The sequence below is a fragment of the Trachypithecus francoisi genome, unplaced genomic scaffold (genome assembly GCF_009764315.1).
Source record: "Trachypithecus francoisi isolate TF-2019V2 unplaced genomic scaffold, Tfra_2.0 Lachesis_group20, whole genome shotgun sequence".
In the NCBI taxonomy this organism is placed as follows: domain Eukaryota; kingdom Metazoa; phylum Chordata; class Mammalia; order Primates; family Cercopithecidae; genus Trachypithecus; species Trachypithecus francoisi.
The window spans coordinates 58,224,504-58,242,343 of NW_022681466.1; the positions used below are offsets into that span (position 1 = coordinate 58,224,504).

General features: G+C 39.1%; 1 protein-coding gene across 5 annotated transcripts in view; it reads right to left on the bottom strand.

The window, feature by feature from the left end:
* The window catches only part of LOC117067668 (protoheme IX farnesyltransferase, mitochondrial), a 142,728-nt gene that overhangs the window by 107,700 nt on the left and 17,188 nt on the right, over nucleotides 1-17,840 (bottom strand). For all 5 annotated transcript variants that reach the window (XR_004430815.1, XM_033184498.1, XM_033184497.1 and 2 more), the window contains exon 4: nucleotides 1,934-2,058. Coding sequence is in view for 4 of the 5 variants with exons in the window: in XM_033184498.1 (XP_033040389.1) it covers nucleotides 1,934-2,058 (125 nt within the window). In the remaining variant the exon portion in view is untranslated. The remainder of the gene's footprint in view (nucleotides 1-1,933; nucleotides 2,059-17,840) is intronic.

Here is a 17,840-nt window from a genome sequence, read left to right on the forward strand (position 1 = left end):
AAAATAGTTCTACAGACTAAAAATCAAGCAGCCACCTAAACACATCCTTTTAAAATTTCCAAAACCTTGGCTTATGTTCAATTTCTGTCAATTTCTGCTTAAATGTAAATCATTCCATTTTTATTCCTCCAAATACTTTCTTGCTACAACTGAGAGGTTTTTTCCATGATAAATTCTTGAGCTACCTATTTTTGAAAAGAAAAGGCGTGGGATGAGAGGGGAGGAGGAGCAGCTCCAACTCAAACAACTCCTCTTTTTTATAATATTTAGGAGTTTCTGAACCATTTGATGCTTTCTAGTTATTTTTTTCTCTGAATGTGCATACTTTATTTTAAACATTTTCTTTGACTCTACATAATTTAAATCCTTGAGATAATCAGTATCTTTTTTTTTGAGACAGAGTCTCGCTCTGTCGCCCAGGCTGGAGTGCAGTGGCCGGATCTCAGCTCACTGCAAGCTCCGCCTCCCGGGTTCACGCCATTCTTCTGCCTCAGCCTCCTGCGTAGCTGGGACTACAGGCGCCCGCCACCTCGCCCGGCTAGTTTTTCTTCGTTTTAGTAGAGACGGGGTTTCACCGCGTTAGCCAGGATGGTCTCGATCTCCTGACCTCGTGATCCGCCCGTCTCGGCCTCCCAAAGTGCTGGGATTACAGGCTTGAGCCACCGCGCCCGGCCGATAATCAGTATCTTAAGGATAAATGGGGCTTTTCAATTTAAGAAAAGGAGGCTGAAAACTAGAATGTGCTCCTGACTTAATCTCGGGTCCCAGATGTATAACCAAATAGAGGTAATAACTTTAAAAAATAAAAAATAGACCCAAGTGGACAAATAAATCAATTTGGCTTATATTGCTTTTTATTCGCATTTTCATTAAAAATATGTTCATGGCGGAACCATGTTTATTCTCTTTACCAGAAAACATGGGAAGGTAGCCAAAGGAAGACACTACTTGGAAGAGACGGTGTCTGGCTTTATAGAAGGGGATGATCCTTTTGGTAAAGTGGTAGCACTATTTGAACCTCACTGTAAGACTGTTTTGACATCCACAATAACAACGACCAAACACTTATTTGAAATAGATTGATCCTTCTCCAAATAGCTAACAAGATACTGTAGAACCATAATGGCTATAGGCATTATCACATTAAATTCACATATTTTGCAGACTAGCAACTTATATATCCACTCAGCCAAGCTGTTTTCCTGCTGGTAACTTGAATTCCTGTTTTAAAACTGTGCCAACTCCTCTTGGGTGTTCTGGTAATGAAAACGATTTTCCTTAAGTTTTAGCCAAAATTTTTCACTATAGTATCTTATGAAAAAGCCACAACGTTAGGGCAGACCACAATGACCAGACGCGGAAAAAAACAACTATTTGGGAGAATTATTTTGATGTTTAAAATAATGGGGGGCATGTATTAAAAATAATATGCTAATTTTGGGGTATAATCTTATTCCATATACCAAGTTAACTGAGTACTAAATTACTGATTTTTTAAAAAAATAGCTGAATATGTGTATTTAAAATATATTCTGTTCCTTATAGTAGTGGTTTAAAATGCAAAGAAATGAAACCAAGAAAGAATAGTGCATAAAAATGACAAGCTCAGGGAAATGTATCTGAAACGGATAAACAAAGATACCGCTAAGAGTAGAAAGTTATGACAGCTCAAAAACATGTTTTAACCCAAGGAATCCTAGTCATTTGAAGCATCTACTCTATTGCTCTCTCACCTGAACATATCTGAAAACCATTCATCTCAAAACGAAAAGACAAATTGGTTATGAAACCCACAGCCTCCTATAGGATATATAGTGTTACAAATGCTTCTCCATCAATATATATGAGTTTGGAAGGTTTTTAAAAATATGACAATACAGCCATCTAGGAAAAAGTGACAGTATTATAATTTAGGTGAAAGTGTGAAACTGACCTGATTGACGGAGTTGGCAGCACAGGATGCGAGGCCTGTCCCAACAGAAGTAAGCAGGAAACAGGACCAGTCAAAAGGGCCCGGAGCCAATGCAAATCCAGCTGCAGTGGTACTTACAACTAGAGCTGTGATACAGAAACAGAGCAGACGCACTGTTACCAACGACAGTCCCAACTGTAAAGGCCAAAAAGACAAAAAACAAGCCACCTTTCATATAAACTAATTGATTATATTAATAATACAAAGTACAGGCTCATCTTTGGTTTAAAAAAGATCCACATTTTCCTGATTAAAAAAACTACATGTACTAGGCCGGGCGCGGTGGCTCAAGCCTGTAATCCCAGCACTTTGGGAGGCTGAGACGGGTGGATTACGAGGTCAGGAGATCGAGACCATCCTGGCTAACACAGTGAAACCCCGTCTCTACTAAAAAAATACAAAAAACTAGCCAGGCGTGGTGGCAGGCGCCTGTAGTCCCAGCTACTTGGGAGGCTGAGGCAGGAGAATGGCGTGAACCCGGGAGGCGGAGCTTGCAGTGAGCTGAGATCCGGCCACTGCACTCCAGCCTGGGCGACAGAGCGAGACTCCGTCTCAAAAAAAAAAAAAAAAAAAAAAAAAAAACTACATGTACTAATTATATAAAAATGTTAATTTTCTTTTAATTCCATACTCAAGAGAAAAAAATAAGGTCAGTCTTCCAGATTCAATCATTCACTTATTCATTCAACAGACGTTTACGGAATACCAAATTTGTAATCAGTATGCACTGTCAGGGATAAAGATGTATACGGTCTTATTCTTGCTCTTGGGTAATTTGAAAGGGAGATGGCAGATATACCTTAATAATTGTAACACAAAATAGCAAATAACAAATAACAAGGATCCCAATTATGTGACAAACTCCAGACAAGCCTAGGGGTGGGCTTGCCTATAAGAGATGATGGTCCCAGGGGTCAGAGAATGTGTAGTAGGAGATGATAATCCTACAAGCCATCAACAGGAACCAAGTGAAGAGGCGAGGTACAGAAGCAAAGCCAGACAGTTCAAGCATCCACCAAGCCTGCTCCTTTTCGGTAGGCCCTGCTGCTTCTTTCCTGGGGTTTGTAGAAGCTGACAGGGCCAGAAAGTGTCCAAGAGTGGTGCTGATATGGAGCTGTAGAAATCCGCTGGAAAAAGGATCCCCATTGGTGGGCAAATCTGGAAAAGCTTCAAGAAGATGGCATTTAAGTTGGATCTTCTAGAGGGGATGCAGAGAAAGGAAGAGAATGGTGGGGAGAGCAACATTACAGGTACAAGGATAATTCCAAGAACAGGCACAAGGGAAGGGAAGACCAATGTCAAGATTCTAAAGTATGCAAGATACCATCTACCTAGATTCTCCAACCAAAAACCTAGGAAGCATATTTGATTATCTCCTTTGTCACTCACTATATCCCATTCATTACAAAGTAGTGTCTGTTCTATCTCTACAGTAGGTAGAGATAGAAACCCATCACACTGCCAGCATCTAGTCCAGCAGTTCTTAATCAGGGGTAGTTTTGCCCCCCAGGGGACATTTAGCATTGTCTGGAAACATTTTTGATAGGAGGGGACGGTGCTACTTATCTTCTAGAGGACAGGGGCTGAGGATGCTTCTTAACATCCTTAACATCTTATGGTGCATAGGATACCCCCCAACGACAAATAATTTTCTAGCCTAAAATGCCAGTAGTGCTGAGCTTGAGAAACCCTGACCTAGTCCAAGCAATTACCATAAGAGCTCACCCCCAACTGGTCTCCCTGCTTCCATCTTGCTTCTCTTCAGAGTGGTGTTTTTAAAATGAAACAGATCAAATCACATCGCTGCTTTGAACACGGAAAATTCTTTGATGCTATACCTGATATAAAATGTAAACTCTTTCTCTGCCAGTCAGTGCATCTTATACCTCTCTTGAGCTCACTCACTGTTCTCCGATCATGAGAATTCTTCTATTCTTTGAGCATTCCAAGCTGTTTCTTGTCCCTGGGTTCTTGCACTTTTGTTTCATCTGCCTCTTTCCATGGCTGGCTCCTTTTCATCCTTCAGATCCCATCTGAAATACTACTTGTTAAGGGAAACCTTCCTGATCACCTCATCTAACATAAGCGTCCCGTTACTTCCTTGCTCACATCCTCCTTTTATTTCCTTCACGACACTACACTCTGACTCCTCACTGTAATATAAGCTCCATGAAGGTAGGACCCCGGTCTGTGTAGTTCACTGCTGTATTTGGGGGGCCATCACTATGCTAGGCATAGAGCAGTATTTACTGGAAAAACAGGAGAAAAGGTGGCAACTGTCAGACTGCAGAATAGCAAGCTGAGGAGTTTGTAGTTTGGTTGGTTGGCAGTGGAGAGTCACTGAAAGTCGAATGCAAGAAGGCAATCTATAAGTGGAAGTATCTGTGCACTATGACTTAGGAGAGGCAGAGAGTTTTACAGAGGAACATTTTAGGAGGCCATACCATTAATTCATTGTGAATAAGGGTTGTAAAAATGGGATATTTTGATTAGAGAATTGTTAGGATCTGGTAATTGGGAGAGGTAGGAAGATAAAACAACAAAAAAGAATGAATGGAAAAGTGAACTTTACCATTTGCCATGCACTTGGGTGACATGGAAAGGTATGATAACATTAATAGAAGTAAGAACATTAGGGAAAGAGGTGATGAAGCTAGTGGCCTTAGCAACACGTGCTGTTTTGAGAAACCGTGGGACATCCAGGTAGAAATAGAAAGAACACAGATGAAATATGAAATATAAAGCTCAGGAGGGAGACTTGAGAGACTGGAGAGGCATGAAGCTCTGGAGTCACCATGAGCTGAGCCTGAGGGAATGGATGAGATCGAGGGGCAGCAGGTACAATGCAGAGGAGTATGTGAAAAAGTCAGATCTTTACAGATGGAGGGAAGGAAAAGAATGAAAGACACAAAGACTATTTGGAGACACGCATCAAGACGATAAGGGGGCATAGGTGTCCAGTAACCATGTGAGGGGCTACAGGAAGCCACCACTATCGGCATCGGCAGGTACATGCTGGAGAAACTGGTAGTTCCTCATAATCATCATGAATTGGCTGGCATGTTCTTCAATCTAGTCTTATCAGCAACTTACAATTATCCTTTATAGTTCTACCATATGAACAAGCCCCTTCCCTAGTATCTGTAGGGGTCACGGATTTCTTGATATTGCTAAATCAAATAAATACTTTGGCTGGGTTCAATGGTAGTTTGTAAGGTGCCTTAAGTATAACTATCTCAATTCAAAGTACCTAGAGCACAAGTATTTTGACAAGGGGTCCTTCCTTCAAGTCAGTCATTCCCAACCGAATATGGCGTGCATCCGAGTATCCTGGGGGAAGATTTACCTCCAGGAAACGAGAGACATGCACAGATATAAGTAGAGAGCAAGGTTCAGGAATGAGGGTGCAGGTTTGGATAAAGATTACAGGAAGATGAGCAGATTAGGAGCTGAAGGCAAACGAGGCTAATCAAAAGTCATGAAGACGTACAAATTCAGGAGAAAGGCAGCATGGCTGAGGTGGGGAGTCTAGGCCAGAAAGCATGTGCTGTCCCCTCTCACATCTCCTCTGCTCAGGGGTACAGCCTGTTCTGGCCCTTATATGGTACTACAAGTCATAACACAACAAGTGCACAAAAGGTACCTAACAGCAGCAAAGAATCACATGGAGCAGAAGGTAGCAATCAAAGGTAGAATACTCAATTTCAAAGTAAACATTCTGGAGAAAATTTTAGCTATCTAATTCTGTAACAACTTACGCCTAAAGGAAAATGCCATGGTGATTACAGACTCTGAAAACAGTAGTCGCAGGTACATTTTACCCTTGTGCCAATGGGGAACGAACAGTCTCTCCTGTAATAGGCCATTTAGTTTTACCTGCACACATTGAATGACCATCAAGAAAGGCACTATTTTTTTAAAGCAAACAACAAAGCTCCATTTAGAATATTCAAATAGCACCCGGCTTTGAGGAAGCTTTTTCGTTCTTTGTAGATATCACACCATAAATTGCAAAACCTCCTGGACAGGCCAGTGTGAAAGAACAAGATTCATCTTGTTTGGCAAGACTCAAGAGCTCTCCAGATGGGTTAGGCGACTCTTCACATATTGCACAGTGCATCAGTGACAACCAGGACTAGAATAAAAATCCTTAACATCCAGGCTGCCTCTCATTTGTATCAGAATTATACTATGAAGAAGAAAGGCTGATGTTATCAATGGGAGAATATGAGGAAAAAGAGACTGCAGAGGTTTCTCTCTTAAAATCAAACTAAGTAAACTACTTCTCTCCATAGAGTAAATCAGCCAAAATAATTTAAGGCCTTGAACACAAAAGTGGAGTTGTTTACTACTCATAAACAACTATAATAGTTAAAAGAAAATCTACTATAACTTTCTCAATATATAGTTAGTAAAATCCAGAGTCACAAAAATAGAAGACTATAGTCAACCTTCTGTATCCATGGGTTCCACATCTGTGGATTCAGTCAACCTTGGATCAAAAATATTCGGAAAGAAAATAGTTACGTCTGTAATGAGCATGTACAGGCTTTTTTTTTCCTGTCATTATTCTGTAAACAATACAGTATGACAATTATTTATATAGCATTTTTACATTGCATTAGGTATTATAAGTAAACTAGAGATGGGATACTGGAGCCAAGCCCCCAGGGATACTCCAAAGGATGATGTATTATACCTTAGAGATCTCTAAATATCCAGATCAACATTTTGTATTGTGCTTAACAAATTTTTTTAAGTCAATTACCATTACAGTGGACAAGAAAGCCTCATAATCATTGAACTGTCAACAATAGAAATGTTCTAAAAAGAAAGTTCATTTTGTGTAAAATTGAAAAGGGTTTGTAGTTACATGAAAGGAAAACTGCTAATCAGAGGAGGAAGTATCTTGTTATTTAACCTTTTTATTCACCCCAGAGCTTGATGGGGTGATAAAGCATAGAGAAAGTACATCAAGTGTTTAACTGCATCTACTGACAAATTGAGGAGACAAAAAGTGATTTATAAAAAGCTAACAAAGGGAAAAGAACAGTGTTTTAGTAAGACATAACAATAATGAAATTTACAAAATGGAAATACTACCTAATTTTTAAATGTACGAATTGTAAATGGTAATACATGTAAAAATAATAACAACTATTACTAGAGAGAAGGAAATTTGAATTTTGTAACACATTTCTAAAAAAAAACCCACAAGCTAACAAAGAATGTATTTATACTTATTTCATCAAAGCAATTAATTTGAAAAAGAAAGGCAGGGAGGACTGATAAATTGTACAAGTAAAATTGACCAAAGCGATTTTCTCATACAACACTGCCATAACTGTAATTAAACTTTTCATTGATTTCCTAGGGTTCATTACATGGAATCATTTTGTAACACCAGAATCTCATTAAAAGTGAATGCAATATACTCCCTCATTAATTACACCTGAAATTATATTTTATTTGGTAATCTCATATTCTGCCCTTTCACAAATAAACATAAAATCAATGTTGTCAATGAAGCATGGCCCATCTAACATAGGCCCAGAGGCACTGCACTGCAGGCCCAGAAACAGCTCTGGGAGCCCATGGGAGAGTAATATTCCCAAACCAACAGAGCTTGACCCATCCCCACTCCTGGGTGGAAGGCCAGGTAGAGAACCTCAAGCTTCTCCATAAAGAGATCCAGTAGCAGCCCTCACTAAAGATGGTCCTGCCTAGTGGGTCCAATCTGTTGTCCAGGATTCATTTGCTCCAGATGCTCTCTTATCTGCCTCTGCCTTCTCCAGGAATAAGTTCCTACTATGTTTCCCCAAATTAAAAAAAAAACAAAAAACAAAAACACATTTTTTGCCAGATGCGGCGCATGCCGGTAATCCCAACACTTTGGGAGGCTGAGGTGGGAGGATCCGGAGTCAAGTCAGGAGTTCAAGACCAGCCTGGACAACAAAGTGAGATCCTGTTCTACAAAAAAAAAAAAACTATCCCAGCTCAGTGGCATGTGCCTTTAGTCATAGCTACTTGAGACTGAGGTGGGAGGATGACTTGAGCCTGGGAGTTCAAGGCTGCAGTGAGCTATGATGATGCCACTGCATTCCAGCCTGGGCAACAGAGCAAGGATGTCTCAAAAATAAAAAAAATTTTAAAAAGCCTGCATTTTAAAATTTTGAAACAATCGCAGTGAGATATGCCCTGGTCTGAAAATTGGTCCCCTCTGAAATTCATGTTGAAACTTAATCCCCAGCGTGGCAGTACTGAGAAGTTGGGCCTATAAGCAGTGATTGGGAAATGAGGGCCCAGCCCTCATGAATGGATTAATGTATTAATGGATTAATAGACTATCATAGGAGTGAGACTGGTGGCTTTATAAGAAGAGGAAGAGACACCTGGGCTAGCACACTCAGCCCTTTCAACATGCCATGCCTTGTGCTGCCGGGGACTCTACAGAGTCCTCACCGTCAAGAAGACCCTCACCAGAGGCGTCCCTGGACCTTGGACTTCTCAGCCTCCATAACTGTAAGAAATAAATGCCTTTTCTTTATAAATTACCTAGTTCCATAAGCAACAGAAAACAGACTAAAACATCCTTGACTGGGTGGGAAGAAAGCAAACATACACAATGAGAACTGCTTATGAGGGCCACGTACTTACAAGGGCAAAGCAAGCACTACAGGCTGCTTCCAAGAGCTAAGAGCTGGCCATGCCAGCAGCTAGAAGGAAAACAGGGACTTCAGTCCTAGAGTTGCAAAGAAATGAATTCTGCCAACAACCAGTGAGCCTGGAAGAAGACCCTAAGCCCCAGATGAGAACAGTCTCAACCAACACCTTGAATTCAGCCCGGTAGGGTGTCTAGCCACATCATGCCTGGACTTCTACCTGTTGAAACAGTGCAACAATAACTTTGTGTTGCTTTAAGCTGCTAAATTTGTGGTAATATGCTTCACTGCAATAGAAAATTAATATGTACTGTAATGAGGGTAGCATTTAAGAAGGACTAGTCTAGCAGCAACACAGAGGACTGATTGGAGTGGAGGAAAATTTACTCAGGGAACCACTTAAAGGTTACTGCAGGGCGCTAGGTGGGAGGTGATGAGGGCCTGGGTAGGATGGCAACAGCGCAAACAGAGTTCACTGTAAGTATTTGACAAAGGGCTTCGTTACTGAATAAATTTAAGCAGTTGTAGAAGGAGTTAAACAAAATCCAGTACTTCAAGTAATCAAATCCAAAAATGTCAAAGAGGATTTAGGGTCAACTAGTCTAATTTCTCTCCTAATGTAAATCCCTTCTCCAACATCTCAGTGTATATTCTCTCCAAATCTGGTGACAGGAAATTATTTCTCCCTGGGCAACCCCTTCTGCTACAGAAGAGCTCTAGTTGCTCAACAGTTCCCTCTCCAATCAAGTCAGAATCAACTTCCTTGAAATACCTACTTAAGATGCAATTTCTGTGTTCTGGAGCAGCAGTGAATTAACTTTTTCTTTCTTAGCACAACCCTTCAATCATGCAAATCCAACTATTCCTACAGTTTCTGTCCCTCCAAGCTAAATGTCGCTAGTAACCAATCATGCTTGACTTCCAGGCTCCTGTCCATGCCGAGGGCATCTTCTACAGACACAACAGTTTGTGACCATATCAAATGCACTGAGCACAGTGTCTGGTAAATAATAAGGGCTTAATAAGCAGTGCTCTTGGAAATTATTAAAATGTGGTTCATAAAATTCTAGATCAAATATTTCTCTGGCCACTACACTTGGACTCTACATTTCAAAGCAATGCCTAAAAGAATTTAGAGAAAAAACAAAACACTTCACACCACACTCCGTATGCTACTGTATTATAATCTAAGTTATCTCTCTGTCTCCTTCAGGGGAGTGAACAGATGGCAACCCTTAACCATTAAAAATAATAATGATAAAAACAAAATTTACATTCGCAAAGCACTTTAGTGTGCCAAAATGCTTTTACGTTTATTGAAATCTCAAAAATACTGCACTTCAAAGAAAGATGTGGATACCTCAGGGACTCGGTAAGAAAACAAGAGAACTTTCACTTATGTTTAATTTTTTAACCCTTTCTTTTTAAACCCACAGTTTGCATATCTTAAAATGAATATATTAGAGTAAGAATACATGAATTTCATTTATATATAATTATTCATTTATATTATATATATTTATATATAGCATAAATATTATACATAAGTACACTTAAAGTTCTTTTTACTGATAAAGTACACGACTAATAAACTGGAGGACCTGGCTCTAAAATAAAAAGCAAAGCAAGCAATTGTAGATACAAAGTCTGATTTTCTATATGGAGGACCATGTGCAAATTACTGGTAGTAAAATCTACCAAAGTCTAATCAAGAGAATCATATGGTTTATGTATAATATTTGGCTCTCTCTTTTTTTCAGAGGCAGGGTTTTGCTCTGTCACCCAGGCTGCAGTGCAGTGGCACCATCAGAGCTCACAGCAGCCTTCAACTCCTGGCCTCAAGTGATTCCTCCACCTCTGACTCGGCTTCCCAAAGCACTGGGATTACAGGCATGGGCCACCATGCCCAGCTAGAATATTCTTTAGTAAGTACCACAGAGACTCATTTTCAGAAAAAGAAAATTCCACTAACTAAAGGAATGAAGCACATACAAACACACAATCACCTAGCTGATCACAAAATCACAAAGCAGGCAAGACAGGCTTTAACACTGTATCCCTAGCACAGGATCCATGATAACGCCTCTTCCTCTACAGATTTTAAGGGGGAATTGGAAAGAGTCACAGAGGGAGCCCCATACTGGGGGTGGGCAGAAGCAGCCCTGCTACACATGCTGTTACTTCTGCAACAGAGGGGGCTTTATCTGTCACCCATAAATGGAGGCTTTTACAGGACTTGCAGTACAAATTTAGCCAGGCCCCTAGTTCTAACCTCACAGCATACTTTGCAGGGCAGCAGTAAACCACTTGAAATGTTTTGCCTTTTCCAACACGTAAGAGGTTTTTTTGGAGAAGCAGCTTTATCAAGATTTTTTTTTTTTTTTTTTTAAGTCTCAATACTTTGAGACTATTGGTCTCTGGGCATAAGCATAATGACTGTACTTAATTTTCTAAAATCATCAACTAAAAATAACTGTAAGGGTTACATTAAAAAATGGGTCAGCTATATCTTCCTTTTCTTCTTTCCCTCTTAATGCCTCACTATTTTTTTAGCACTGGCCACAAAAGAACTAAAGAGAAAAAACAAAAGTCCAAAAAATCAATTTGGATAACTATCAATTCTGATGAAAGATTTGGTAGCAAGAGTAAAGCCACTGGCTAAATGAGACTTTGAGATTCTCTACAGATTTCAAATTACCCTTGTAATCTATTATATCTCATTATCCTTGATAGCAGATACTATGCAACATTGTAATCCAAGTCCCATAAACTTGAGATGTAATCTCTTTAAAGCTGTTTAATGTGGAAAGCTGACAAAGAGTTGGCAGTTAATGAATTTGTATGTGGTTTTGTTTATGTGTGCATCCAAGCAATGGAGTTAAGCTTTTGTTAGTAGATCTCAAAGTTCAAAATCATGTAACTTAATTCAGAGGAAGGAGTTAAGTCTTTTTTGATTTTTAAATGAGAGTGTACTTTTTACTAAATAGCTGTACTTAATGATTTTCATCTCTTTTTTATTAGCACCTTAAACTTTGAATAGTTGAATTTCTAACTTAAGTGAGTTTTTTAGGCTTCACAGCTTGGCAGCATTCTGTGAACCACAAAATATAGTCGTCTTCCCAACAGACATATCAAAGAAGGTAGTAATTCTCATGCTTATTGTTAAGTTCAGATGAAAAGTCAATTGATATGAGACATGATTTTTTTTTTTTCTCAGCCACATTAAAAGACATCAATCAGGGGCCTGATTGCAAACTATAACCACTTCTGGTTAAAAGATAAAACTTTTAATACAGGTTTTTAACACCACAGCTGCAAAGGTAGAATTTATTAGGGCTTCCTGTTTTCCTTTCTTATTTTTCATACAATTAATGATGAAAGTTAGACCGAAAGTCCTAGGACCAAATTAAATCGCATATCTTCAAATTTACTAAGTAACAATGACACCAAAATGAAGCATTTAAGTATGGTCACCAAGGCAGTTCACCAGGAAGCATTTGGTTTACATTTACAGTTAGCATTCAGAAAAAGGAAAATGAAGTATCTATCAGGCTTGACAAATATATAAATAAAAACTGCTTATATTAAGCTAATTTTGCAACACTCAGTGACATCCTAAACTTGTTCTTTCAATTATAGCTTTTCCTTGAACCAAAGAGCTTTCTTACCTTATCATCCTGCTTTTAGTTTGTTCTTCTCAATAAACTCAATTTACTTCATATACTCAATAACCAACAATTTATAACCTTTTTAATTAACTAAAAAAATTCCATAAAGCTGGTGCCTGTAAACTAAAACTGATGAATAAAACTGAAACTTTTAAGAAGCAGAAACATGTAGTTTCAAAACTGAGTTTGGTGAAAAGAAATTGTTAGTTGGACAGTTTTCACAAAAATAAAGCTTTATCTCAGTTTCATATCAAAATTACAACTGTGATTATCCAGAGAGCAGATATTATACAAGATAAACATTTAAAATAAAAATTAAGTCTCCATTTCGAGTATCATTCTGATTTTGATGGTATTTAGTGTTTAGCTACCTGTGCTTATTTTGCAGAACACACGTAACAAATCAGTAAAATGCCAAAATGCTTTTACATTTATTTAAATCTTGAAAATACTGCAGAAGAATCAACTTCCTTGAAATACCTACTTAGGATGCAATTTCTGTGCAATTACTCACTTGTGATTTACATCTGGACCTAACTGCATACATACATATTTATGTATCATTGTTTTCTTTTTCTTTGGGAATTTTCATTTATTCTTATTAATTGTTTGGGCAAGAATGATGCTTATGTCATTCTAAGCATTCAAAAGAGCTTTCTAGCAAGAATCTTTTAGAAATACTTTTGAGATGATGAACAACTAAAAGAATTCCCTTATTGGTGTTGCTGTTCCTTTAAGTGAAACTGAATATCAATAGTTTGTCAAACCTAATAGCAATTCACTGATAACAGAATGAAGCAAAGTCTTTGCGGATCCCTCTGAGCTTCCATCGGCACAGTTTTCATGAATTTGATGAACTTTATGAGAAACACAGTGGGGCTATCTCCAATCCTCCACAATTATCCTGAATACAAAAATCGCGTAACAGACTAAAAACTTCAAGACACAATGACAGCAGTTGAAAGAGACACTGTGAAAAGCAGATCAAGTAACTATAATGCACAGCTGCCTAACAGTTTAGATACAATGCTTTTCAGTCATCACTAACCACTAAACTACTACAGTACAGTAAAATAATTATTTGTAATTAAAAGGCTAAGCTGTTCAAAATTCTACAAATGGTGGCAAGCTAGACCGTTACACTTCTTTTCTCCATTGAGCTACTATTTTTTGAGCACCTATTATTTGCAGGGCACTGTGCTGGGCAATGGGAATGTAATAGTCAACAAGATAGATGTGGTCCTGGCCATCTTGGGGCTTTCACCCTGATAAAGATTCAGAAAAGTCAACAGGCATTAATTACAACACAAGGCGACAGTGATTCAGCAGGTGAGGAACTCTGAACATAGAAGGACCTCCAAACTCAGAAGGCTTCCCAAAAGTGATGTCAAAGTTGAAGACTGAAGGATAAAAAAGAGTTAACCTGGCAAACACGGAAGATGGTGAGGTATACATGTTTGAGACAGAGGCAACAGAGAGCACAAAATCCACAGGCTGAGAGAGTGCTCCAAATAGTTACTCTCTATCTACAGATAAAATATCACAGAGTAACTATGAACAAAAATGCATCTCTGCATCCTTGTAAAAGCTCACTGACATGCAGCATTCTTCTTTTCTTTCTTGTCAAGTTTACTATTCTTCCTTCTTATTTAATATATGTTTTAAAGTTACCAGTAAATTTAAAACTTTATATACGTTTTGGAAAGGTTTTCCAAAATAAACAGTTGAGCAAAAACTTGAGACAATCTTGCAACATTCTTCTAAAATTCATTTATCTTAAGTGTTTCATTCCTTAATCTTAATCTTAATAAGATTCTACAACGCTTTGCTTTGAAGTAAAAACCAAGCCCTTCATAAAACCCAAAATGAGAGGCAATCATTTGCTTCCCTCGAGTGATTCAGATAACATCCTCTCCACCTAGTAGATAGAGGAAGATCTGCTTGGACTTGCAGAATCTAGAGGACCCCAGGTGTCAGGCTAAAAGTGCCATCCACTGAAGGGGACAAGGGGAGAACAGGCAGAGGAGAGAAAAAGCAAAAACAGGTAAGAATTCAGATAAACTAGGTTAGCTGTAAGTTGCAGAGGTCTCTCTTAATGGGAAATAAACATTCTTGTGAGTAATGGGAAGCAAGGCAGTGTGCTGAGAGTAAAGAAGAGCTAGGAGAGACAGTGTTGAATCAGTTCTATAGATGAGAAGAGTGTGTCTCAAAGTATGTTATGGGGACCATAAAAATATACAATTCTAGACCCTACCCCAGACCCAGAGTGAAGGAATTTATGGAGGTGATAGCTAAACATGTGCATTATAACAAGCATCTCAGAAGGCATATGAAGTTTGAGAACTCCTAGGAATAGTGAAGTTTTCTAGGTTGATGGTAGAATCTTGGATAAAGAAGAAAACTGAGCAAGAAGGCAAAACCCTCAACAACGATTGGAATGCAACAAGAAGTGAAAGAGAGGAAAGTTTATGGTGATCTTCAACTCCTTCAACATTCACTAACAGCTTTGCCACCTGGCTTGCTTTCTGGTTTGGCTGAAGTTCCATCATCCACCAACACTTTTTCAAGAAGATGTGCACTTGGGCTAGTTGGCTTTCCTCTGTTGTACAGTCCAGTACTGACTACATACAACCCAACCCAAACCAGGAGTCTCCAAATGTGTATTTGATTATCAAGATGATAGGGAGAAACTGCTGCCAGATTAGTACACATCCACAACCGCTAATGGAAAAGTAAATGCCAAGCTGGCAAGTCAGTCTTCATTTAAATATACTGCATTTGAAGCACACATATGTGGTGGTAGTCACAGAGCAGAGTAAAGAGTGGTATTGTATTTTTCTTTGGAAAAACTGGGTAGGGAAGAGGCAGGCAGTTTCATGTCCTCCTCCAAGAAGGGGATGTACTGCATAACGAGAGAGCCCAGTGAGGGCTATCAGGACAGAGAAGTTGGCTACTGTCAGAGTTGACTAGGCTGAATTTAAGATATTTGGGCTTTTAAAATGATAGATGTAAGACTTATGCCTTATTTTAAAACTTCCCTTGCAGCTGGAGGTAGCCACGTTGCACACTCCTGGCCAATGAGATATAGTAAGTTCCTATGAAGAACTTTGCCTCCCAAATTAAGAGGCAAAGTCTTATAAGGAGGTTTCTGCCTTTCCACATTTCTCCCTCATTTCTTCTTTCTGCTGAGAATACAATATGATGATGAGGGTATGGAAGTCATCTTGTGTTCCTGAGGACAAAAACCACAAGCTAATGATAACAGACAAAGAAGGTACCAGGTATGTTGGCAACATCCTTAAGCACCAGCTCCAGACTCGGAACCTCAGAATCCTTGACACATGAAATAATAAACCCTTTACTTAAGTCATTTATTTTCAAATTTTCACTTATGTGATGTTGAATCAATTCTCAACTCATTTTTTTTTCTTCCTCTTTAAAGTTCTCAATACATTTTGAGAGTGATTATCATTCTTACAAAATTTATCTTTACCTTCCCCTAGCATCTACCACATCTTATACTTACAATCAGTTCGATTAAAATCATATTGAACTTAAGGCAATTAAATCCCATCTTAACAACTAAATCAGCAGAAAACAGAGTAGCCTAGCTAAATTTTTTTTTTTTTTTTTTGTCTAAATTGGAACATTGGCTAAAGCATCTGTAGAGCCCCAGCCCCACAGAAACCAACTGAAATGATGGAATAAAAATGAAAATCGAAGAAAAATTTGCATCAGCAATAAATTAGGTACTAAGACAGGATACTAAAAACCTCAAGAAGCATTTGTTAAATAAAGGACAGATGAGACTAAATTGAAGACAGTTACTGAGGGCTGAGTCACTACATTCATTATTTAAATAGCAAAAGACTATACTACATAAATAGCTACTAATAAGGAATGGATAAATATGGGAAATAAATATGGGAAATCAAGGCTATTCTAACCATACTCATTATTCCTTCCTGGTGAGGAGCAAGGGCAGAAGCCAGGGTGAGCCATGGCCAGATGAGCCCACTCCTCAGAAAGCCCGTTTGTCACCACAGTGCAGGAGAGCTGAGAGGCGGCAACATCACAGCTAGAGGGACAGAAAGCAGTAGAGGGTCACGAAAAAATGAAAGCAGGGCCTCACCTTGACATAATTCTCACTGAGACAAGGGAGAACACTTTTCTGATGGCTTCACACAGTGTAGCAAGCCACCCACTGCCACCATACTTTGGCACACTGTGGTATTCTTCCAACTCAGCAGGCCACAGCCCCAGAGAAGAGGCTGGACACAGACATACCATATGCAGAGAGGAGAAACAGACGACACTAAAAACCAGATTTGGGAGGCCGAGACGGGCGGATCACGAGGTCAGGAGATCAAGACCATCCTGGTTAACACGGTGAAACCCCGTCTCTACTAAAAAATACAAAAAACTAGCCGGGCGAGGTGGCGGGCGCCTGTAGTCCCAGCTACTCGGGAGGCTGAGGCAGGAGAATGGCGTAAACCCGGGAGGCGGAGCTTGCAGTGAGCCGAGATCCGGCCACTGCACTCCAGCCCGGGCGACAGAGCGAGACTCCGTCTCAAAAAAAAAAAAAAAAAAAAAAAAAAAACCAGATTTGGGAAACAGGACATTGGCACTGTGGTTTCAGAAACATGGTTAAAAAAAAAAACCTTATGGAGAAAAAGTTCCCTCACTGCTTATGCCCTCCTTGTTTCCATCAGGCCACAGGACTGCTAAACCAGTAAATGTAAATTGATAGACTTGGTTCCTCTCACTTGAAATGAGAGGGAACTCCAACAACAAGTGAAACTGTTAGGTGATGAATACAAACCCAACCCTGCATCCGTTCAATCGACACATAATGAGCGCTTACTATATGCCAGGCACTGCTGTAGGTATATAAGACAGAACAGTGCACACAGTAAAAATGCCCCTTCCCATGAAGCTTACATTCATTTGGGGTGCAACTACTGTCTGGATAGTGTTGTCTTCTTTCCGGAATGGAGAAAGATAAAGAGAGGTAAAATGAATCAATGTATGACTCATTAAAAAAGACTCTACAGTATAAAAGGAAAAAAAAGGAGTATGGAAGAATAAGAGGCTGAATATATTTTTAAAAAGATGTACCACAGACCCACTAGACTATACACTCCTGAAGAGGAAGACCTATCAGAACAGAGACTGTGTCAGCCACCTGCACCTTATTCTGTCCACAACACTCAGAAGCGGATACTTGGAATATAATAGATGCTCAACAAACATCAGCTGAATGAACAGAAAAAGTAAATTTGTACACTCTAGAAAAAAGTAAAGCTCATGAAACAAAGTAGGTTAAGAAAAGTAGTACAAGAAACAAAAACTGCTGTAGCAGAATGTTAAAAGTCATGAGATGTAATAAAAAGTAGATGGCACAAAATCAAGTCAGCACTCTACATAACACATTTCAGAAGACCCTTCAGAATGAAGCAGAAAATTATAATGAAGAAAGCAAGTAGAGAAAGTACAACAAAGAGGTAATTACCAGAAAATGAAATAATTAGCATAAAC